At 40.9% G+C, this 24,165-nt stretch overlaps 1 protein-coding gene across 4 annotated transcripts in view; it reads right to left on the bottom strand.

Moving 5' to 3' along the window:
• nrg1 (neuregulin 1) overlaps positions 1-24,165 on the bottom strand; it is a 49,355-nt gene that overhangs the window by 3,988 nt on the left and 21,202 nt on the right. For 2 of the 4 annotated variants that reach the window (XM_038733299.1, XM_038733297.1), the window contains exons 5-8: positions 11,546-11,648; positions 10,305-10,458; positions 10,089-10,210; positions 4,478-4,678 (exon numbers count right to left, since the gene is read on the bottom strand). In XM_038733299.1, the coding sequence (XP_038589227.1) occupies positions 4,486-4,678; positions 10,089-10,210; positions 10,305-10,458; positions 11,546-11,648 (572 nt within the window). In that variant the 3' untranslated portion in view covers positions 4,478-4,485. The remainder of the gene's footprint in view (positions 1-4,477; positions 4,679-10,088; positions 10,211-10,304; positions 10,459-11,545; positions 11,649-24,165) is intronic. The other 2 variants (XM_038733296.1, XM_038733295.1) reach the window with 1 other exon arrangement.

Here is a 24,165-nt window from a genome sequence, read left to right as displayed (position 1 = left end):
GTGCGTTCTGAGCCTTTAGCAGGAAATAGTATCACTGACACTAAAGTGGCATCATGGCACCTCTAAAATGTGCTTCACTTTCATTCTGAACGGGGTTTGCTTTAGGGTATGGCTACATTGTGATTGACAAGTCTACCATGGCAACGTGTCAGTCAGGATAGAGGTCAATCATGTCCACTGCACAGTGTACTTTTAACTAGCGTTGAACTTGTTTTTGGGTGCTGTCTGTGTTTTTGTCTAAGAACTTTGATCCTTCAACAGTGTTTTCAGTTCACAATTTTGTCAACTAAAAATGTCTTGTCAACTTCTACATTTTTGGGGGGTAAATACAGTTTCTTTGTCTGGGTTAAATACTTAGATCCAGCATATTATGCTCCCTGTATTTTATTCTAACACAAAGCACATGCCAGTTGTTCCCTTTATCACCATTGTTGTTTGTTATAGCAAGTGAACCAGGGCATAATATGTTACGTGGACAACCTTTAATCATATGCCATTGACCCTCTGAGATCTTCCCCTATAATTGAATCATCCATCCATCCATCCATCGTCAACCGCTTATCCTGCGTACAGGGTCACGGGGATAACTGAATCAATCCTAAGGAAATTCGGATCCTTCTATGGCTATAAATTAAATTTCAAAATGTTTTCAGGATAAGGATTTTGCTCGGAAAAATCAATCAGGCATCCATGCCCTTTAAATTAGCTAGCTTGGATTCAAATATCTTGGTGTTGGTGTTTCTTGGAGTCCTGCTTCTCGTCATACAGAATCTCTATCCCCTCTGGGCCGTATTGGCAAAAACAACTTGTTCTCTCCTTCTGTATAAGACCTTCACACAGTGGAGGAGGAAAGGTCTAAGGTGCTTTGGTGAGTGGTGATTAATTTTCAATTTTTACACCCTGTGTAAGAAATATAATTTGTATAGTATTCGTATATACTCAAATCTATTTATACTTTCAAATCTGCCACTTTATACAGAAGCAGTTTGCCTGGTTCCCTGAATGCTCTCCTGAGACAATTAAGGGAAACAATTTTATACAACCAACTCAGAAGGATCTGTTATTGCTGACATTTACTACCTAATTATGATGGTCAATGATGGCACCTCCTAAATGGGCGGCAAACTGGGGCTGGACTTGACTGAAGACTGGTGGGAGGGAGCCCTGGAGAGGGTGAATTCTTCATGTGCTAGACTTAATCTTATTCAGTTCAAGGTTGACCATACACCACTAAAATTAGGCCAGCTGAGCTATATCCTGATCTTGATCCAGAATGCATCTGCTGTGGTGATATACAATCACACCTAGCACACATGTTTTGGGCCCAAGCTTGGTGTTTTTGATGCTCTTTTTAAAGTTCTCAGTGTTAGAGTGCAACCATCAGTGGCGTTTTTATATGTAAAAACTGACTCTGCACCGATCACTTCAATAGATAGGCTATATACCAGGAAAACTACCGTACTCATACATACATACAGGTCCAGGCATGGCTCCACAAAACACTTTTATCAACAGAGTCGCTTGCTTCAAGCAGTTCATGTACACATACACAGAGAAAGAGAGAGAGAGGGTGGTGTGGGTGCATGTGTGAGTGAGAGAGGGAAGGAGTAATTACATTACCACTGTCACAAGCCTAAATTAAGAATGCAATATTCCATCGTGGTAAGCCGACACATCCAAGCACAGAACAAATGTGTTTACAGGGCCATAAGTGAACATCAGAGCTTAACACGACAGGAGGCCACAACGAAGCACACACTTTTTAGGGATGCAGATCCATTCTGTGACAACAGCCTTAATAGAACAGCATGGACACACTGACACTCGTCACCATCTATATCAATCAATCCAGCACAACAATTTGGCCAATGCACAGGCCAGCACCACAAAGGCAGGATAATAAAATAAGCTTTCACTAACCAAAGCTGAAAGCTCACTCGGTCAGACTTTGGGAACGAAGTCATGTAGCTACTGAATCAGCTGACATTTGATGGACAGCATGGTCAATGTGTTCAGTTGCGGCTGTCCCATTGTACTGCAGATAATAGTTTTTAAAAGTTCCTCTCTGACTGAGATGTCATCATAGGAGTTGTAACAGTCACTTTCAGCAGTGATGGTCTCAGCAAAAGCCTCCTGTAAGTTGTTCCCATGTATGGATGTTAAGAGAGACAGGGCAGTCTTTCCGGTGTGAAGCTCACCAGGCTGTACAGAGTGGTCAGCTCAGACTTCAACTTTTCCTACAGGCCATAGTTTCCCAGCTGGTTCCAGCTCTCAGTGAGTGGACACGGCAGCTGGACCAGGACCAAGCAAAGCAAAATGTCATCAAGAATACCTACAAAACAACGTTTTTGTCATTGATGGGCCAGATATTGCCATAGTGGTGACATCATATAAAAACATTTAAACATGGATGTTGGGAACGGGAGATTTTGTTATTCTATATTTCAATCGTTTATGTATTTTATTTTTATGTATCTTATCTATCTAAGTGTCTTTGAGTGTCCTGAAAAGAACTACAGGAATAAAATGTATTATTATTATTATTGGATGTAGGGAATGACCGGACAAATTGTGGGAAGAGCAAGGTGTCAACCAGCTGTGCAGCGATCAGCTAGTCACTGTAAAAACCTCTGTTCCAACTGAGAGATGACTGTGTCCCATGCCTCCTTCATCACCGGCGCTGAGTTGGTTACCCATCGGTCTGGCGTGGTTGCTGAATATGTTGTATAAAACATCCGCTGACTTCTGGCATAAACAAGGAAAATCATTCCAGCAACTGCAGAAAGGCTCTGTCCCCGAGTTTCTTTGACATTCCATATGCTTCACTTATGGTGGCCTCATCCCATTGTATGCACATGTCCACAATACACTGGAGCAGTGCACAGTTCTCCCAAACTGCATTGGCAGTACCACTACTACTACTTTTAAAATTCATCACACAGTGGGTGACCTTGAACTGCATCTCTCTGTTGTCTCTGCAAAAGACATTTTGGAGCACAAGAGAAAAGGGTGGCAAAAGCAGTTTAATCTGCAAAAAACACCTTCATGATGCTCATCCTTGTTAAACAAAGGTGCCGCAAGGTCAGATTCAGCCGGTGGGCATAGCAGTCTCTTTCATTAGCACCTATACTCCACAGACGTTCCCTCTCATTACAGGCGCGCCATCATATGTCTGAGTGATCAGCTCGTCTCCCAGCCTCAGTTGTTCTAGCTCACCCTTGATGCTATTAGAGAGGCTGAGTGCAGTTTTATCTTTGACTTCACTAAACTCCAAAAACCTCTCTGTCACTGTATTGTTAGTCAACATGTATTGCAGCACTATCACCATTTGTGATTTACAAGAAACCATAATACAGATCAGACTATCAGTTGTCTCCTCCATATGGTTCATTTTACCTGCAGACAAAATCTCCTGCTACACCATCCTTTTCAATCTAGCAAAAGGGTCTATTTCTTGAATCTTGAGAAAATTCACACACTTCACACTTTGAGCTTCTAACGACTGCTTCACCTTCAAATGGCAACATTTTATTATATTTTTCAAAAATCTGTCTGAACTGCCATCTGAATGAAAGATGTAATTCTTTGTCTGCTGACTGGTCCCTCTTATTCTCTTTTTTTCCCTTTATTGAGCACAAGAAATGTATATAAAGCACGACCGGCAATAAAAACATCTTATTTACAAAAAACACAAAAAGAGAAACAATCAGATAAACAGACAAAGGGCAGAAAAGAGCACTGGTAAGAGACATAAAAAGCTAGAGATATAGATGTAGGCAATGCAAGGTTTTAGCTTTTCTAGAATTTATTCCATATGTTTCAATGACTTAAAGTAGTTGACAAAATTACATATGAACACAGTGAAAGAGGAAGTACTGCCTATTTAGGGTCAAATATCATAGACATCCAAGGTGTCCATCTCCCTGGTTCTCTGTCGTGCTACTTTTATTTTCTTCTTTTTGGAATATAAGAATGCATCAACTTACTACTCACGATCAAATGGAAAGGCTAACTGGATTGAAAGGCTAATTGGATGCTGTTGTTAACTGTAATTGAAATACCTCTCTGTCATGAGGTATAAACAGCTGAGCAATTGAGTCTGAATTGAGGGGAGTGTAGTTTATGGAGATCAGGTTCTGCTAAATTTATTTCCTGAAGCGTATTCCTGTACTTTTAATTTGCTGTACAGACACTATCTATCTAATTATTTATTCATTCTAATGATTTATTCATTTTAGTGCAGCATTTTGGGTGGACAGTGTATAGTGAGTCAGACAACAGTGGCATCATATATTGTTTAATATTTAACTCACATCTAACTGTTAAGGTAGGCTGTTAAGGGGGATAATAGCAATTGTGTGTTTTAGGCTACTTTAATTCTAATTGCTGAATGCGAGTCTTCTGAAAGTCTTGTTGTCAGTTTCATGTGCTTGCTTTTCTGTTTGTGACGCCAAGTTAACATTAATCAATCAATTACCTTGTACTTTAAAGCAAGTCCCTGTCGGAGCTGGGTGTGTCTCGGCACTTCTTTGCATGAGCACTTAAGTCTTTGGTGCCACCAGTGGCATTCAGACGACCCCGGCCGCCCTGTGTGGCACGTTGGCTATTCTCCGCCAATGACATCACCGAGACAGACTCAGTGTCAGACAGAACACTGTTGCTCCAGTCATTACTCCAGCTGCAGAGACAGGGAGGGGGTCGTTTATATGGAGACAGGTTGCAGACAGGCCTCTAGACCATTACAAAAATATTGTGGGTCAAATGTGTGTACCTGAGCCTTTCACTGTATTTAATGCCAGTTTGCTCACAGTCTGCATGTATTAGAAGTGGAATTTATTGATGCAGCGGTAAATTATATAATCAGCAACTGGAACCGCTTTCAAATTTGCGAGCATACAGCCAGTCAGGGTTGAGCCTGCCAAAATGTAAGCAAGTGGGCCCAATAAAACTGTTTGATCCCATTCTGTTTCACTTGTCTCCATTGGTGGATGAGACAGCATTGTAATCATGTTAAATTCTTCAGTTAGGGATGACTTGTTGCACAGGAGGCACATCAGTCTGTTTCTAGCAAATGCCTCATTGGAGTTTTGCTGTGACAGAACTAAGATCCAAAACTTGCCCATCCAGAGGCTGAAAATGTGGCTCAATGTCATTTCTTCAGTTAAGGCAAAATTCCTGTTTCACCTTGTCGTCCGCTGATGAAAGCAATGCAGTGTTGTGGCTGGTTGACCTTCCCCATATTTCTGCTATTATTAACATTGATTTCCACGTGCAAATAAGTGGCAAAATAGACATTTCTTGCAGATATCAACAATGTCTTTCCACCGTTTATGCCCTAGATGTACATCTGTTACAAAGTTTCAAAATAAAGATTTCCAAACCTTCCAACATCTGCGCAACATTTTGAAACTAGAAAATATTTATCTTTGACCCAGATGGCCATTACATTATTATCAATAGACAACCAACAGCAAACCTGACTCGCACATTCGTAGCATTATCATTTCAGACCATGGCCATCTCCATCACTTGGCTTCCACCCCCTATATCCACTAGATGGCGTTTTAATACATCGCTGCTCAAGGATAAAATTAGTTATGTTGAGAATCAGACTCTGTCAGCGTAGTTTTGATTTGGAGTGTATTAACTCTAATGTAAAAGAATTAATCAAATAAGGAGACCAGTTATGAAACTCATAATTAGAGAATGCAAAATTGTGAGGTTTGCACTTTCTGGTATATTGGTATAGGCCATTTGCCATCTGCATGGCAACAGTTGTGCATGTAGATGCAGCGGCCAGCAGCACCCTACATTTTTATTTTAACTGTTTCACCATTAGTACTGAAACACGCATGAATACCCATGACTGAAATACACTTATCAGCATTGGAATAAGAAGTGGAGAGATTGGAATGAGTGCAGCTGAGTTTTTCCTGTCCGGACAACCAGACCGCTTGGAGCAAACGTCACTGCAAGCAGTGAGATCAAACCAGGAAGAGAGGACAGTGAGCAGCGATAAGAGCTCAGCTAACTCAGGTCAGACCTAAGGCTATTCCACTTCCCAGTCTGCTCCTGGATAATGTCCGGAGCAGGAAAATAAAATGGATGAAATTAGACTCAGGCTATGTGCAGTGCCCTGATCTTTACTGGGACCTGGCAGCACCACAACATCCCAGATCAAGCTATTGCCTTCGAAGGGCGGGGAGTATTCTGCGCCAAACTGAACAAAGGCGGGATTCTAGGTGCTCAAAAGCAGTCAAAGTGGATGGGCAATGTTTACCAGATGGCAAGTTTTTAATGTAAAGGCGGTGACCATACTTTCTGCTCAGAGTTGCTGCTGTTTATATTCCTCCAGATGCAAACTTAAAAAAGAATATATATATTTTTTTTTTTTATTGTAGCTGAACAGATCTCAGAACAGTTTCACCTAAATTCCACCAGCATGTCCACATCCCCACCAGAGGAACAAATACACTGGTACCATAGAATATTCCTGGCAGCTACAAATTAGTGATCACTAAGACAATAAAATCCCTCTCCAACCAGGAAGCCTGGATGAATGGAAAGGAGAGGGCTCTATGCAGAGCCAAAACAGCTGCTTTTCGGTCAGGTGATAAGGAAACATATAGCACTGCCAGAGCGAGACAGAGCTGGCATCAAGGTACAAAGTAGATTTATTTGTCACATTACAAATAGTTGTAAAGTGAAATTGAGTTTGTAACTCCCTTCTGCTACGTAGCGGACAATATACATTAACTATATTCAGTGGAGCAGTGCTGAGGATGAATTTGAGTTTAAAGTCTGATAGCTTGGGGGAAAAGCTGCTCTGCAGTCGGCAGCAGAAACTTATCTCTTCCCAGAAGACAGCGGGGTCCTGGAGGCAAAGCAGAGACATCAGCAGAGACTGGAGAGAGACCTCGACACCAGTGGCGGCTGGCCAATAGGCTAGGGCGATGCCCTTCCTGGTGGTGGAAACTTTTTATATATAGTCTGTGGGTGGAAAGTGCTTTGATTTTTCTCTTTAAAATAAACATTTTTGAATAAACAGTAATTACCTTTTTTAGTATATGTGTGTGTAAAATGCACAGTAACGTGTAATATATAAAATATAGGCTAAATAATTCTGTTTTGGTGTGAAATTAGCTTAATTCAATGATCTCTTCTTGGGCGCTAGAGCATTGACAGTATATTACTGGACGAAGCCACCCCGCTGATTTAAATGGAGAGCAGTGAAGCCAGTTTTGGACCAATAAAATACTACTACAGGGCTACTTCCTGTTGGCACCAGCGTCTACTGCGCAGCATAACCGCAGCAGGGGTTGTAGCCAATTATGTGGTCTGGTCTCTGCCACACCGACCACTGGTCGCTGCCTACGGTGGTCGCTGCCACACTGGCCGGTGTGGTTGCTCATTTAAGTCTGTTTATCTTTTTAATGCAAATAATAAACAGATTTGTTCAAGTTCATTCTTAAGCCTGATACAGTAGAAAATTCCTCAACACAATTGCTTTGATCCATTCCTCTCTATTAGACAAAAAAAAAATTGTATCATCTGCCAGTTGAGATAATTTAAATGATCTAAGGTCACTTTAGGTCTACTTTGGAACCATAGACTCTATAAAAACTTGAAACTGACCTTTTTTAATGTGTACAGCCACAGTTTGTGTGACAAGGACCAGAAAGGAGCCTTAGAGACTGTGGCAGCGACCAGTGGTCGGTGTGGCAGCCTGGCAGCAAGGCAGAGACCAGTGGTCTGTGTGGCAGAGACCAGTATCTTTAGCGCCCCTAGTGGTAGTGACCAGTGGTCTGTGTCGCAGCGACCAGACCACAGAATTGGCTACAACCCCCTCTCACCGTGGTTTAATGACGTAGAACAACGGCAGAAACACTATAATTCTGGTAGCTGCAGAGCTGCGCCAACAAAAAGTCTCATGGCTCAGTGTGTTTGTCAGATCGTCACTGATTAATCAGCCCACCTATGAGGCTCACCTATGAAACACCAATGCAGTGTCACTGATCGCGGAATATTTTTTTTAGATTGCCGAGAGTTTATAATCTAAGCAATACGGTTACATCTCTCATGTGCGACGGGGTGTCACAGGGTTTTGACGTCATTTTTGGGCCAACATGGATCCCTCCACGCAGGCTTTGGTCGGATTCACTGTCCAATCTCTGGCTTACCCCCTTGCGCTAGAGAGCTCACCTAGGCAGCATAGCAGCGAAGCCAATAGCTGACACAAGATATGCCAATAGCAACAGAAATTGAGCCAATCAGCGTCCTCAAATCTGATGCCTGAAAGGCGCTCCAGGATCTGCCCCAAGCATAGTCAGTCGTTGGTAGAGGGACACGTGACGTTGTTGACAAAATTAATGAGGAACTCAACTGAGCGACTGGCTGTCAGCCACGGCTAGCTGGATGCAATGATTTAAATGCCTTATTTTGCTTCCCATGCTTGCTTTTTAAAATGCCAGGGACGGACACAACATCGACTGTTACAGGAATAAAGGACACGCTACATTTATCTGAGGAGATTAAGAAACACAAGTGTACAAGGGCCCATATGGACAACACGATGAAGCTAGCCATGCTAGGCAGAGTTAACATCGACCTTGCACAGCCACAGTGAGACCGCATCTTTTGAAAACCCTGGCGTTTTCAGTAGATCTTGTTGCCTCGCTGGACAGCATGTTGGAAGAGCACCTTAAGACAGCTACCGCTTTCAAAGGCACCTCAAAGACTGTGAAAAATGAACTTTTGGACTGCATGCTGTCAGTTCTTGAAGATTACATTCTGGAGGAAGTAAAAAATGCAGATTAACTTGCTGTTCAGGCAGATGAGACAGCTGACATTTCCACCCACTGCCAAGTTGGTGCTTGTGCTACAGTACATCAACAAGGAGAACAACAGCTGTTGGCTACAGAAATAAGCTGTATAGGCAGCTCTGAAGTGTTAAGATGTGGTGGACAGTAACTTAAGTAGGCCTACTGTAATGAATTACAAATTAGAGGAAGCCTATTTGTACTTTACTTAAGTATTTTCTTTTCATGCCACTTTATATGTTTATGTTCACTGTTTATGGTTTTGTATATTAATATAATGTATTATATGTATTAATATAATTTTGGCATTAAATAATTTCTGACCATTTCACAAAGCACTGGTATCCTGCATTTTGTGTTAAATTGTATTGGGATGATTACTGAAACTGACTGGATATGGCACAGCCCCACCAGCCGCCACTGCTCAACACCAACAACACCAAAGATACGGTATGTAGCAGGCGATCAAATACATCACAGGCTACAAAAGCAGGAGCCCCTCCATCATGTGTGAGGTCACATAACCAGATAAACTCATCACCTTTTATGCTCGCTTCGATCTCCTCAACAAGGAGTCAGCTTTAAAGTCTACTCCACCCCCAGAGGACTGAGAGTCCTGATAAAAGTGAATATGAGTAAAGCTGCGGGGCCTGATAACATGCTTGGCTGTGTACTAAAAACCTGTGCCAGCTAGTTGATGTGATATCTACGAGGTGAGGTGCCTGCGCTGCCCAAAGGATACTAAAGGACAGTACACACCCAGCCTCAGCCTGTCCACTTCGGTATTGCACCATGTAAAAAGTTTTCTATTTCTATGACTTGTTATTTATCCTCCCATCTACTGCATATAATATTTGTATATAATGTTTGCTTTTGTGAGTAGCATGAAGTCAAAAACTTAATCCTGTGTTGTAATATGATGAATAAATCTACCATGTACCACGTACCTTTCTGAGCTGTTTCTCACCTCTGTACTGATCAGTGTTCTCAGGCAACTGGAAACATTATACAGTACAATACTGAAACTGCACAAGGAACAAGTGGAATTGCTTTATTTTAGTGTTGTAGCTCAGTAGACAGAGTGTCTGGGCTGCTGTGTATGGCTCATTCCTGGTGTCCCCCTCAGGACAGCCAGTGAATTACTGGTCACTAATTTAATGTCTGCCATGCTATCCATTGTACCACTACATCACTTCTCCTGAGCTAGACCAAGTTCTAAGTGATAAAAACCAAACCAAATTTACCAGATAGAAAAAATATACTTCTCACCTTTGGCTGGAAATGTTGGTGAATGTGGTGGGTTCATGCGCAGATAAGGCATATTTGCTTGTGGAGAAGGTTGTTTCCGTCTCCTTCTCAGCTGCATGCTGCATAGATGTCCCATTACATTGCTATAACAAGAGGAGTAGAAAACAGATTGACATGAGTGTACAGATTCAACAGGTTTTGATACCTTTTATTTGATACCAACGAGTAACAGCATACATTGTTAAGCTGCAAATCTTGAAGAGGCAAGTTAGAAATCTGACGTCCTCTGGCTGAGGTTGCCAGGTTGGGGCCACTACCAGTATTGGTATTATTGTTCCTTTTATTCCTCAGGCTCTGCCTCAGGCGGTCATGGAGCCTCTTCCTCTGCTTCCTGTTTGTGAAGAAACAAACTAGACTGTGAAGCAGCCCAGGTCACAACTGGACAACATATCTGAGGGGAAAGATCCGAATATACCAAAAGGGATGCATTAACCCCAATTTCATCTAATGTATTATGGCTTGTTGTAATGGTAATTAATATTTTTTACATACTGAGGTCAGTACAAAATACTCCACAAATAGTGTCCAGTAGCACCACAAAATCCCCAGACTTCTCTCACCTCATTTGGTTTGTATCTCTGATCATTGCTATGCCGATGACATCTAGCTTTATGTATTTGTGAAACTCTGTAAACTTTCCAATCTGGTTACTTTACATAACTGTCTAAAGGAGATCAATGTCTAGATGTCTCACAGTCTTCTGTAGCTAAATCACAACCTATGCCCCAATTAAACATATGCAATGTTGCATCAGGCCACTTGGCTACTAACTCAAAGTTGGTTTCCAGAAACTCTAGGTAATTTTTTTAATGCTGAACTAATGTGTTTTGTTGAAAAACACCTCAGTTCAGTTATTGAATCCTGTAATTTCCTTTTACAGACATTGCCAAACTGAGGCCCTTCTTATTTTTCCATTAGTTACTCCTGTTTTGACTATTGTTGTAATGTTGTAATGTTTAAAACAAAGCGTTATTATGCACAGTTATGATTTGTTCAAATTCTGCTACACAATTACTAATTAAGTCTTCCCATCCCGACTTCTCAACAGTCAGATGATCAGAATAAAGTCTCCTAGGTGTTTCAAAATTCACGACTTGCAGGGCTGAGCTTTTCCCTTCCTGGCTCCCGACTCCCAGATTATGGCACTTATCCTAACATCTATTTGTTTCTTAAATACATTTAATTGATGCTTCCTTGCCGTGATTTGTTATTTGATCAAAATATTTATTCAAACGCTTTTTTGTTGTTTCTTTAGCATGTACTTCTTGTTTAATTTTGAACTGTGACACACGTACTGTAAGTTTTACTTACTGCACAGTTCACAGTTGAGGAGATTTTGAGACTTGGAGGCACTACTGGGGACTATAATAAAGTAGGGTTACAAATCAAATAAAAAATAAAAATGTGACAAGAATTACTTTGTTTTGCAGTAGCCAACCACACACATGATTCCAACGACTAGGAGAGCAATGCAGATTCCTGATATTGTTAAAATACGTTTCTGATACAGCTCCTCCGCTTCTGAAAAAGAAGACAGTCCATTCTTAAAATGTCATGTCTACAATACACAGCACAGACAGACACATACTCATAAATAAAGAACATTGCAGCCATGAACACAAAAAATGAAAAAAAGGCACTGTGGGAGAGGGGGTTTACATTTACAGCAACCAACAGTCCAAATGCATCCTTGTACTAAAGGTCATTTGCTACTAGTGATATGATTGAAATCCGACCCTCATTCATTAAGCTTAATTATGACTGACTGTGGCCACTTAGGCTTGCTCTTTACTTCTAAACGAAGTCAGTCTGACTGACCAAAGCATTTACATGAGTGCTTAAAATGGTACTCCAGTGATTTAGTATTGCATTGTCAACATCTAAGCAGCAGAGGCCGAGATATCTGGATTTTCAGTCCGTTGTATGGGTGAAGCTCCAAAAACACTGGATCTTACACCTTCTATAATGCATCTCAGAAGTCCCTTGATCTGAGCAGGGCTATTTTCCCACACTTGACATTTCTTGATGATCAGATAAGATATTCTGTTTACATGCTCTGACTGAGAGCCCAATCAATACATCGCCCCATTTTAGCATATTTACTAGTGTATATGTCTGGATGTCTTCTGTATCTATTGGTCAAAATTCTTTAACAAACAAATTTAAGGGGTTCCTGACATCAGATATTTTAACTCCTAAATATCGATCCTTGTATTGGCCTCAGCTTTTCCTGTATCAACCGGGCTCTAGTCAGCAATCAGAGATAAATGGCTTTAACATGCAACACCCTAAATCCAGTTCTCCACCTGCTTCTTTTTATCATCCTCAAAACCTTGAACAACATCTATTCACGGATGACACACCACTCAAATAAGTACTCATATCTTGCAATAGAGCAAACATTGTCTTAGGGGAACAAGTGAGAATATAAATATGCCTGCCTGGAAAACATTTATACTAAAAGCAGTTTCATGTTAAACACTTTGATATCACATGTTCTCTCCCAGCTGAGCTCATATCCATTGGATCCCTTCCCTTTACTTTTTTCTAGACTTGTCCTCTGTTGTTCATCAGTGTTGTCTGAGGAGCACTGAGCTTGAAACATTTACCTGCATGTGTCAGTGACACACACACACACACAGTGCGTAAAAAAATGCTTGTAGGCCAGTTCTTATGGTGAAGTCTTATATATTGTAATGAACTGAATTTATTAGGACCCAAATGTACCACACCAACATAAATCATTTGTTAAGTGGGAGAAGTGTGGGTTCTTCTTTTGTTCCACAGCTGCATGTGATTTACCAAAGTGCAGTCAAATAAAGAACTGCTCATTTATATAATTAAATCAAATAGTTTCAGAAAGCAGCTGCAGAGAAGGTTTAATGTTTTTCCCTAGTTGTTCTTATGCTTAAGACGGTTTGGTGAATGAGCCGGTAATTGGTCTTGTCAGCCATTATGGAAAATCTGGAATCAAGCAGGCTCCATACAGTGCATTTTCATTAATCAACTGTCCTAGTACCTGTGTTGTTAATGTTAATTAAATTGTCTCACTAAAAGGAAAAAAAATATTTACATTAATTAATATGAATCAGATGAAAATGTGCCAGATTTAGCCAAAAGGAAAATCTTTATCGGCTTTTCCGATTGAAAGTACACATTTTAGCAGATGAAAAATGACCCTGCCCACAGTGTGATCAGAAGAGGCAGAAACTACAGAGCTGCTATAAAGAAGAGTGGATATAAGGAACAGTTGGAAACACACATCTGATAGAATAGAAACAGGAAGGCAGATAGCAGGAGATCAATGGATTTAAGAGGATAGTAATGCTACACTATTGTTTCATGCTACACTGGTTGCAACAGAAAATGCAGGGAGGGAGAGCTGAAGGGAGGTGAACATACAGCATCAGAAATGTACAGCCTCTTTGGCTTTCATAGTGGTCTCAAGTAAATCAGCAATGTTTGGACTGTTTACCTGAATCAAAAAGTCAAAATAATAGCTTGCAGATGCATCACAGTGCTTTGTCATAAATAATGTTGATGTGTTGGTGTTATTTTTTGATTGCAAAAATCTGTGTAGAATGTGATATCTTCTTTGTGCTGATGGTCAAGGCTGTATGATCCCTTCATCTGGCAAGAGAAAACTAGCTTTAGTAGAGTGTTTTAGCTTACAGTCTTACATCTGCAAACTAGGAGGAAGGAACAATCCATACCCATAAATTCAATCCCAAGATGTTCTGTCAGTTCAGAAAGGTGACAAAAAAAGAAAATAGGACTTTTCAGATGAGGTAATATTTCTTTTTCTCACATGTTCACACATGTGTCTTAAGGAGTAAGAGACGTAGTCATATTGTGCTTGATATATTAAGGGTAACACATTATCATAAGTCATTATACACAAACTTATACACTGTAGATCTTCAATAAAAACTTGTATAAACATTATCTCAAATCTATCCTAAAGGTACAGGAAACATATTGGATGAACAACAAAGCCATGAGGCGTAAGTTGCTATGGTAATCCACAAACATAGCATACATTGTATAGGTCATTGGTCCTCAAAGTGGGGTCCGGGAAACCCCAGGGGTCCTTGAGATGTCACGATCCTGTCCTGAATTTCTCTGAGTTATTGTTTTGTCGGTACAGTATCTTTTATTTTGTCTGTTTTGGTTCTATGTCTTTGTTCCTAGTCCTGTGCCATAGTTCATGTCGTAGTATTTGCTTCTAGTTCTTTCTCTGCATCATTTTGGTTTAGTCTGCTCGGTACTATGTGTTCTAGTTCTGTGTTCTCATGTCTGTCACCTGTGTTGCTCCCGCCCTGCTCGTTAGTCCCTGTGTGTGTGTGTGTGTGTGTGTGCATATATAACTGGTGTTTCTGTTTAGTCTTTGTTGGATCATTACAGTGTGTTGTAGTGTTGTCTGCTCTGTCTCGTCGTGCTCATCTTGCTTGTTCCCTGTCAGTTGTTTGGATTTTGGATTTTCTGAACTCAGCCGCTCTTGTAAGTGTGCTCGCTTTTTGTTTATATTCAAATATCACTGAACTGTAACTCTCAGCCTACGTGTCCTGCATTTGGGTCCACCAACTAGCTCTACCCTACACCCACCGTGACATGAGAGGGTTTCAGGGTGTCCCCAGCAAAAAGGTGAATAGTTGATTTTCACTATAATTCCTTCCGTAAGCAGGGTTGGGAGGATTACTTTAAAAATGTTATTAATTAATGTTACTTGTTGAAAAATTTATGTAATCCAAGTACCACAAAATAAAAGTAATGTAATCTGATTACTTTTAGTTACTTTTGGATTACATCAATGCCAAAAAGGCAAATGAAGATGTGTTATCTGCTCGCTCAGTGTATTTTTAGAGAAATATAGAATAACAAAATCTCCCGTTCCCAACATCCATGTTTAAATGTTTTTATGATATGCTTTGCACTATGTCACCACTATGGCAGTATCTGGGCAATCAATGACAAAACGTTGTTTTGTCGGTATTCTTGATGACATTTAAGAGGTTGTCATTTGGAAAATCATTGTTGATGACTCATTCTGCACTTGTCGTATTCATTTAATGTCCAATGCAAAGATTGCTGCTGAAGGACAGTGTTTCTGTGACCGGGCCCCACTGATTAGTGTAAAAATAACTTTTGGTGAAACTGGATCATATTTGATAGAGAAATATTAGAAATATGGAGATTTTTTTCTCTAGTTTTCTCTCTGATGTCCCCCAGCTGCTCTGCCCCAACTCTGTGATTCAGTGTCCTGCTGGACAGATAGCTTTACTTGTTCCTTGAAGTTAGTTAACAGCCTGCTGCTGTTATTAGCTCAGTTAGCTGTGCAACTCCTGGTCAGATTAGCTCACTCTGCCCTTACTGGAAGCTCAGAGCACCAGCGGAGTGTTTGTGTTTACTATAGACCCTTACTCAAGCACTGGAGGTTTTCAGGCCAGTTGCAGGGGGCCCAGCAGGGTGTGATGGCGGGGTGCAGCGCCTGAACTGGAACGGCACCGGGCGAGCAGGCAATTCACTCAGCAGCCTCCCATTGAACACGGCATTAAACCGAATACAGCCTCAAAGACCAACAGGGATTCCAGTGCAGAGATGATTTGCAGAGAGCTTCTTGTTGGATATAGATAGCTTTAATTTTTGCCAAACCGCTAACTGTAGCCTATCTGCCTGTATCTGTGGCTGGTTAGCTCAGTCGGTTTCCCTTGGGGTGCCAAGAGCCAAATCCGGCAAGAAAACCACCTCGGTAACATAACTGAATTCCCAGTGGTCAAACTGGAGTTTGTCGGTCTGGGAGGCTTCGCTCGGTCCCTGTCCAGCTACCGTGAACTCTCAGTGAGTGGGTGGGCTTTAAGTTAACACACATTCGGCGCTACTAGCGATTGTAAACACCAATCAATGTCTGCGACACGTCCCTCCCCAGCTTTGTGTTTTTACAGAAACACGCATATACTATCTACTATTAAGAATATTTCTTAGGTGTCTTAGTTGATGTAACAGGGAAAGGTCTAGCTTAGAGTAGTTTAGCTGACCCCTAAGTGTTTATCTGACATTTATGGCTTTAGGTAATTCTCACATGTACTTGTCCTGTCAAGATGACAACAATAGACTTGATTTCTGGGGCCTAAGCACCTCCGTGACGCATTATCTAAAGATATAGTTTCCCTTGATGGCATCGTCCTGGCCTCCAGCACCACTGTGAGGAATCTTGGAGTTATCTTTGATCAGGACATGTCGTTTTTAAATCTCACATTAAGCAAATTTCAAGGACCACCTTTTTTCACCTACGTAATATTGCAAAAATCAGGAATATTCTGTCTAAAATGATGCAGAAAAACTAGTCCATGCATTTGTTACTTCTAGGCTGGATTACTGCAATTCCTTATTATCAGGCTGCTCGAAAAAGTCCGTTAAGACTCTTCAGCTGATCCAGAATGCTGCAGCACGTGTTCTGCCAGGAACCAGGAAAAGAGATCATATTTCTCCTGTCTTAGCTTCTCTGCATTGGCTTCCAGTAAAATCCAGAATAGAATTTAAAATCATTCTTCTTACCTACAAAGCTCTTAATGGTCAGGCACCATCTTATCTTAAAGAGCTCATAGTACCTTACTACCCCACCAGAGCACTGCGCTCCCAGAATGCAGGGTTACTTGTGGTTCCTAGAGTCTCCAAAAGTAGAATGGGAGCCAGAGCGATCCTCTCTTGTGGAACCAGGTTCCAGTTTGGGTTCACATTTAAGAGTAGGCTTAAGACTTTCCTCTTTGATAAAGCTTATAGTTAGGGCTGGCTCAGGTGAGTCCTGAACCATCCCTTAGTTATGCTGCTATAGGCCTAGACTGCTGGGGGATTTCCCATGATGCACTGAGGTCCTCTCTCCTCTACTTTCTCTCCCTCTGTATGCAACCTCATCCCATTAATTTATGTTACTAACACGACTTCTCCCCTTTCTGGTAGTGTTGTGCTTTCTCGTCCGTCTCCTCTCTCCTCCTATCACTTCCTGCAGGTGTTCTGGCTCTGGAGCTGTGGAGTCTGGATCTGTGGTTGCGGGTCTGCTGCCCCCGTGTTCCTGCTCGACACCCTCTCCTACAACAACTGTTGTTACTAGTCCTATTGTTATTATTATTATTATAATCATTAACATTACTGTATATATCTGTACCATTTTTCATTTAGTCTATAGCAACATCACCTTTACTGTCAGTACCTCTGTGTGTATATTGTGTAGGCTTCCTCCCTCCCCTCTCTTTCCATCTCTCTCTTTTTTTTCTCCCCCCCCCACGAAGGTATCTGCCTTGCACTGCCTTTTCTGTTTCATGGAAACTTTCTGCTTAAAGTAATCCCTATGAGTAATCCCCGATTTTTCAAAATGTACCTGTAATCTCATTACGTAAATTTTTGTACTGTAGAGGAATAGTTACTTTTTTTGTATCCTGATTACGTAACGCTGTTACATGTAATCCGTTACTCACCAACCTGTCCTTGATGTGAAAAAGTTTGGGAACCACTGGTATAGGTAACATAGTAATCTCACAACCATAATATGCAAGTTTGAGTCTATGTTGCCTTAATCGCATGATGGTGGATAGACTTTTATTTTGTGCTTTTCATGCTTAATTTACATTTATTCATATAGCTGACGCTTTTATTAAAAGTGATTTTCAATTGCTATATATGTCAGAGGTCGCACGCCTCTGGAGCAACTAGGGGTTACGTGTCTTGCTCAGAGACACATGGGTGGGTCAGAGTTGGGGATTGAACCCGGGTCTCTCATGCCAAAGGCATAGCGCCATCGCCACGCCACAATGAGTTCCAAGTTTGCAATTAGCATTTGAGGAAGCCGGCTGAATCTGTCTGCATGCTTTTCTATATACATTCTAATCCACACTGTACACACCACAGACCATTAGTAAATAATTTCATAGTTATCAGTTACTGATAACTATAGTAGTTATCAGTTAATGTTAAGAATGTATTACATTGGAAAAAACACATGTTGCCAACTAAATGGTGATTCATTGCGGTCATCATTTTACAGGCAAGATTTTAGCTAATTGGACAGCTGCAGCTCTTACGTTGTAAGATTGGAAGAAGTTCACGCATATCTGCATTGTCAACTAGCTCATTCTCACATACATGACAAAGCACGTGCTGCATTTGCAGACCAAGAAGCTAAAGCTGAAACAGAGGGAGCTGCTAAGAGGAATAAGCTACAGGAAGAAAAGACAGAGAAACTGAACATCAGAAAGTAAAATCTGATTGAGAGGCTGAATATCAGAAAGAGAAAGCAGCTAAAGAATTGCAGCTGGAAAGTGTAAAAAGGGATGCTTAGCAAGAAGTGCTTGCTGTCCGCTGAGGCAGCGGCTGCTGAAACAGAAGCGGCTGAGGGGGAAGTTGCAAATGCAATGGAAAATTGTGTTGGTCTGAAAGAGACAGGCCCATCAGAAGAAGACAAAATGGAGCATGAATAGTGAATACATCCATTCTCATTTTGACCAACACTCATGTAAAAGCCATGCACCTACTGACTCTCCAGCACAAGCAGCTTATTAATAGTAGCCCCTCAACATGTCCCTTCCAAATGACACCTTTCAAGTAAGCCCTAACGATTCTTTCATTTCAAGACAGTGTCCCTCTATTTCTCCAAATGAGCCAACACATGCTAGTAACACAAGCCCCCTGCTGAGGGGCTTTGACCATGTTGCTACCAGCTATCTCAGGCTCCACATGGAGATGGTGAAAAATTAGAAAATCAAAAATGTGTCTCACAGACTTAAACAAGTCTCTGCAGTCCTTCGATCCCTGGTAAATGCCAACAGCTAACCACGGTGGACCCGCAACTGAACACCTGGCACAGTATCTTGCTTGGCACAACCCGGTGAGTTAAAGTTTATATCGATTTGACCTGAAAACTAACATGCGTGGCAGTGATCATACAGCAATGCTACTCAAGGGCTAGGCCTCACTGCTACTAACATGACTAAATGGCTTGGTAGAGAATCCAGCAACCGTGTCAAATGTCTGCGGTTGGTGCATGTAACAAATCCTGTTATCTCACTCAAAAAGACCTGGGAACTTTCCAGCAATATAGTGCGGCACCTGAAATGCAGCTCTTTTTTTCCCAAGAGTTTCAGGAAAAGAACACTTAAAGCTATGGGAATTTACAGACTTGCTAAGGAAATTACAGTTTGCCAAAGAAGGTGGTTACCCCCCAGCCCTGTCTTACCTGGATACTGCACATGGCATTGAACCCATAGTTGCCCTATGGGTATGGGCTTCAAGGAAAAAGGATCTCTGTTGGCTTGAAGAACAAAGAAGAAAATGGAAATTCCACAATTTGAAATCTTCACTAGATTTGCTCACCTATCAAGCCTTAAAACCCCTTCTTTAAAAGGCACAAGGAACCTCATTTCAGTTCACAAGACTGATGTTTTCTCAATAAGCTCAAGTGTCAGAGACCCAAACAAAAGCTCTACTATACGTGAAAAGCCACACCACCTCACGTGAAGCAAAGCCTTCAGTGTCAAGTGTTGTGGCTCAAACACTCACTTAGCGAAGGACTGTGCAAACCTGTAATTGAGAGTACGGAGTGGGATAGCACCTACCACAACTCTGCTATGAATCCAGACCTTGCACCTCAGGTCATGGCTTCCTCAACTTCACCACAACAGCGAGGAGGCAGAAGAAAGCAACAACATCAAAGTTGTTGTCAAATCAAACAGCACGGAAGTTTGTGGTGCAGGACAAGTTACCAGTTATGTTCTAAGATTTGTCTTTTGAAAGTATAGTGTATTACAAATGTCAACCAGACAAAGCTATCAAGGCCCACATCATCTTGGACCACCAAAGTAATCAGTCACTAGCAAGGTGTAGTTTATTCGAGCATCAAGTGTTAACCATATTCGTACTGAGAAAAAGTTCCGCGTAATGCAAACATCCAGTCGAGGGGCCAAAGATTTTGTGGTTGAGTCAATTAATGGAATCTCAGATAGGATCTCAGAGACAAGTAAGGACGAAGAGATGTTGGGACAATTGTATTCAGTCATGGCAAATGGGACAACAAGCTGGCATCTTCAATTGAAGATGAGATCTTGGTGGACAAATAAGTTTACAGGAATGAGTTATATTGTTGGGTAGCCCCTATTCCTTTCAGACAACCAAGACAATGCTTGTCTAACAACCAAGAACAAGCAGTCAAACGTTTTCCATACTGCAGCAAAGCCTAAATAGGAGGCCAAAGACTTGACTTGCTGAGTCAAACCTCCAGCTTCACAAGTTTGCCTCAAACAATCAAGTAGTCTTGAAAGCTTTCCTAACTGAAGACTGTGCAGAAGCCTCCAAAAGCCTAGTTCACATTACACAATTTTAAGCATGATTTGCCAGTCGGCGAGCTTGCCGACCATCAGGCTGTAATCAGGTGTAAATCAGCATGCCAAATATCTAGAGGAGTTGGCTGACTTGACGTCCACCTCTAGCATGGGGTTCCACAGGGTTCAGTCCTTAGTCCACTGCTGTTTTCATTATACTTTGCGCCATTGGGTCAGATCATTTTTTCATCATCTTACAAAAATATATGCCAGAAATACATCTGATTCAGTTGAGTTATTGACTTGCTTGGCTGCTGTGAGGAGCTGGTTATCAGCAAACTCCCCGCTTCTCAACTCAGCTAAAACTGAGATGATATACTGGACCAGCTAGATTAGTTCATTTGTATGACAATTTTACTCTATCCATTGATGATTCCATCATTCATTGCAAGGATAGACTAAAGAATCTTGGGGTCATGTTTGATCGATCACTTTCGTTTGATTTGCATATTAAAGAGTTGACAAAAGTAGCCTTGTAGCCTTTAAAGATTGGATCGATATTGGCACTTAAAGATGCTGAGGCCCTTATTCATTCCTTTGTTATATCTAGGCGGGACTATTGTAATGTACTGTTCTCTGGGCCGCCTAAAGCCGCTTTTCCATTACCAGTACCAGCTCAACTTGCCTCGCCTCGACTCAGTTTGGCCGTGCTCAGTTTTCCATTACAGACCCAGAGATATAGTACCCTCAATGTAGCTGGTCGTCATAGCGACGCCACAAATAAAAAAATAAAACTTTCTGTTGCTGGCCTCTGTGTGGCGCGCGCAATGATGACGCAGTGAATAGTAAATGTAAATCCATATTTGTGTAGCGCCTTTCTAGTCTTTCGACCACTCAAGGTGCTTTTACACTACATCTGCATTCACCATTCACACACATTCATACGCTGGCAGAACAGCCACCAGAGGTAATTTGGGGTTCAGCATCTTACTGAAGGACACTTCGACATGCAGCCTGGAGGAGCCAGGGATTGAACCACCAACCTTGCAATTAACGGGTAACCCGCTCTACCTCCTGAGCCACAGCCACCCCATAGTGATGATTCTCTCTGACCAATCAGCAGTCTGCTGTGTTTTCACGTCACATAAAGAAATGTTTGCGAGGTCTACAGATGGTCCAGAATGCTGAAGCATTATTCATATTCTGACTGGATAATCTAAATGCATGCATAGAACTCCTGTGCTGGCCTCACTGGCTCCCTGTTCAGGTCAGAGCAGATTTTAAGATTTTGTTTTCATCGTACAAAATAGTGAATGGCCTTGCACCATTGTGAATTCTTATGTGCCTACATGGTTGCTGCGCTCCCACCGTACAGGACTTCTGACTGTACCAAAGGTTAGGAAGAAAACGGCTGGTGAGCGAGCTTTTTCGTTTTGCGCTCCAACATTATGGAACAGTCTTCCAGCAGATATTAGACTGGCATCTTCAAATGAGGTTTTTAAATCAAAGCTTAAGACCTACTTATTCACTGCTGCGTATGAGTCCTAAATGTTCATTTATCTTTGATGTCTTTGTATAAGTGGTATTTACTTTTTATGTTTAAATAAAAAAAAAATATTGGACTGTTTGTATTTTAATTTTATTGAAAATGTTCTACAAATTTATTATTATTATTATTTTTATTATAAAAATACCCGTGTCAGTGGACTAAGCGAGAGAGGTGGGCATGGTAATTCTCACAGCACAAAGGAGACATCCAGGTGAGGGCAGTGTTCCCTATTTGGGCCTTTTTTGTGTGTCCCAGTGTCTAAACCACTAAATAAAAATAATAAAACCCAAGTAAAAACATAGAAATGTGACAAAAACTCATGACATTTCTTAGCGCTTTATGGTTAATTAGTTTCCTGTACCTTTAAAATACCGGTGAAAGTATGTATTGCGATCATAACACCAGTTACATTTTTTTAAACAAATGTTGTGCTTTTAAAGACTTAAATGATTTGAATACAATATTATGTATGTATCCAACTTTAAGACACTACGACTGCAATGATGTGGCTTGATGCATTCACTTACATTAGTGTGTTTTCATTTCTAGACTGCAATGCCAGTTAGGAGGATAGGGACACTCACCAGTCAACACTCTGAATTTAGCATGCTATGAGGATCATGCACAATACCCAACACATACTCAGGGCTCATTATATTCCTAAAAATAAATAACAATTTACAATGTGAATTACAAAGTGTTTATTTTAATTGTTTAAAACACCTAATGTAATAATGGGATTAAAAGGCATTTGCTGAGAAACACGCTCATTTTTTACATGTCTATGTGGAACATGCATTGTGCTACTGTGGCTATGTGGGAATTGTTTGATAAATAATATCATATTAATATTATTAGTAAGTATGGAAAGTGCAATGAGATAACTTCTGTTATGATTTGGCGCTATATAAATACAATTTTATTGAATTTACCGCAGTCACATAGATCAGAAAATGTTCCTACTGTATAGGTTGTTTGACAGGCATGTCGTTTAGTTTAGAGGACTGGTTGCATAAATGGAAAACAATGGAAAAAAGAGTGGGGGAAATATTTGGCTTAAGTTGGTTAGCATGCACAGACAGACACATACATGATCAGACCGAGTTCAGCTTCTCCTGATTTCAGTCGCAGTTCGCTCACACCCAGATCTTGCTGGACTGAGTTATGAATGCGGCATGGTGTCAAATATGAACATGTGTATGTACACATACTTGACCAATAAAGCTGATTCTGATTCTGATACTGGAATACAAATAGACATCATATCACAGTACTGTTAGGGAAATGTTAACAATGTAACACCCTTTATCTCCTTACATCTATGGCATTATAAGTAATCTGTAAAATATATAATCTTACAGAAGTAATCACAATACAACAATGATTTGTGTGCATGTGGGTGTGTTTGACTTACAGCTGACTGAACTAGACTAGTGGTAGTGGTAAATTGCAGCAGTTTTATTACATTTCTGAAAATGACACACATTAGTCATTGTCTATTTGCAGTTCTAAACTGCTGCCGCTTATATATTTCTCGCTGATAACAGCATATCCAGAAACACCAGTCTGAAACAGCTGGCGCTGCTGTTCTACAAGCAAATAATATTGGCAAGGCCTGGTGCTTTGTCAATGACACCGTTTGTCCCTGTTTGATTCATCACATGTGGATATGTATGTGTTTATCCATCCATCCATCATCAACCGCTTATTCTGCGTACAGGGTCACAGGGGGCTGGAGCCAATCCCAGCTGACATCAGGCGAAAGGCGTGGTACACCCTGGACAGGTCGCCAGTCCATCGCAGGTATGTATGTGTTTATTTATGTAAAAAATGAATTCACTATGAAATAAACAAGGTCCAATTAATAAATCTTTTTTTGTAGTTTACACCCAAATGTTAATTGATCAGTGATGTTAAACAGTTACTCAAATACTGTATGCCGTTGGATTAATGTTCAGCCTACTTGCACTGTTTATCAGAATACATCTGAACTACTGATTCTTATTCACAACTAATTTGATAGCGTTACATTTATAAATAAATAAATACAGAGTAAATGTGCAATCACATTTTTGGTCATGGAAATGGAAATAAAATGTGTATAACTTCTACGATGCCACATGCAGCTTTAGCATACAAAATAATACAGAGAAATAAACTTAAGCATGCAAAATGCATAAAT

This window comes from Micropterus salmoides, unplaced genomic scaffold (assembly GCF_014851395.1).
Source record: "Micropterus salmoides isolate LMB-PRFRI ecotype aquatic unplaced genomic scaffold, ASM1485139v1 Ms_hic_scaffold_20, whole genome shotgun sequence".
In the NCBI taxonomy this organism is placed as follows: domain Eukaryota; kingdom Metazoa; phylum Chordata; class Actinopteri; order Centrarchiformes; family Centrarchidae; genus Micropterus; species Micropterus salmoides.
This window is presented reverse-complemented; position numbering and strand designations above follow the sequence as displayed.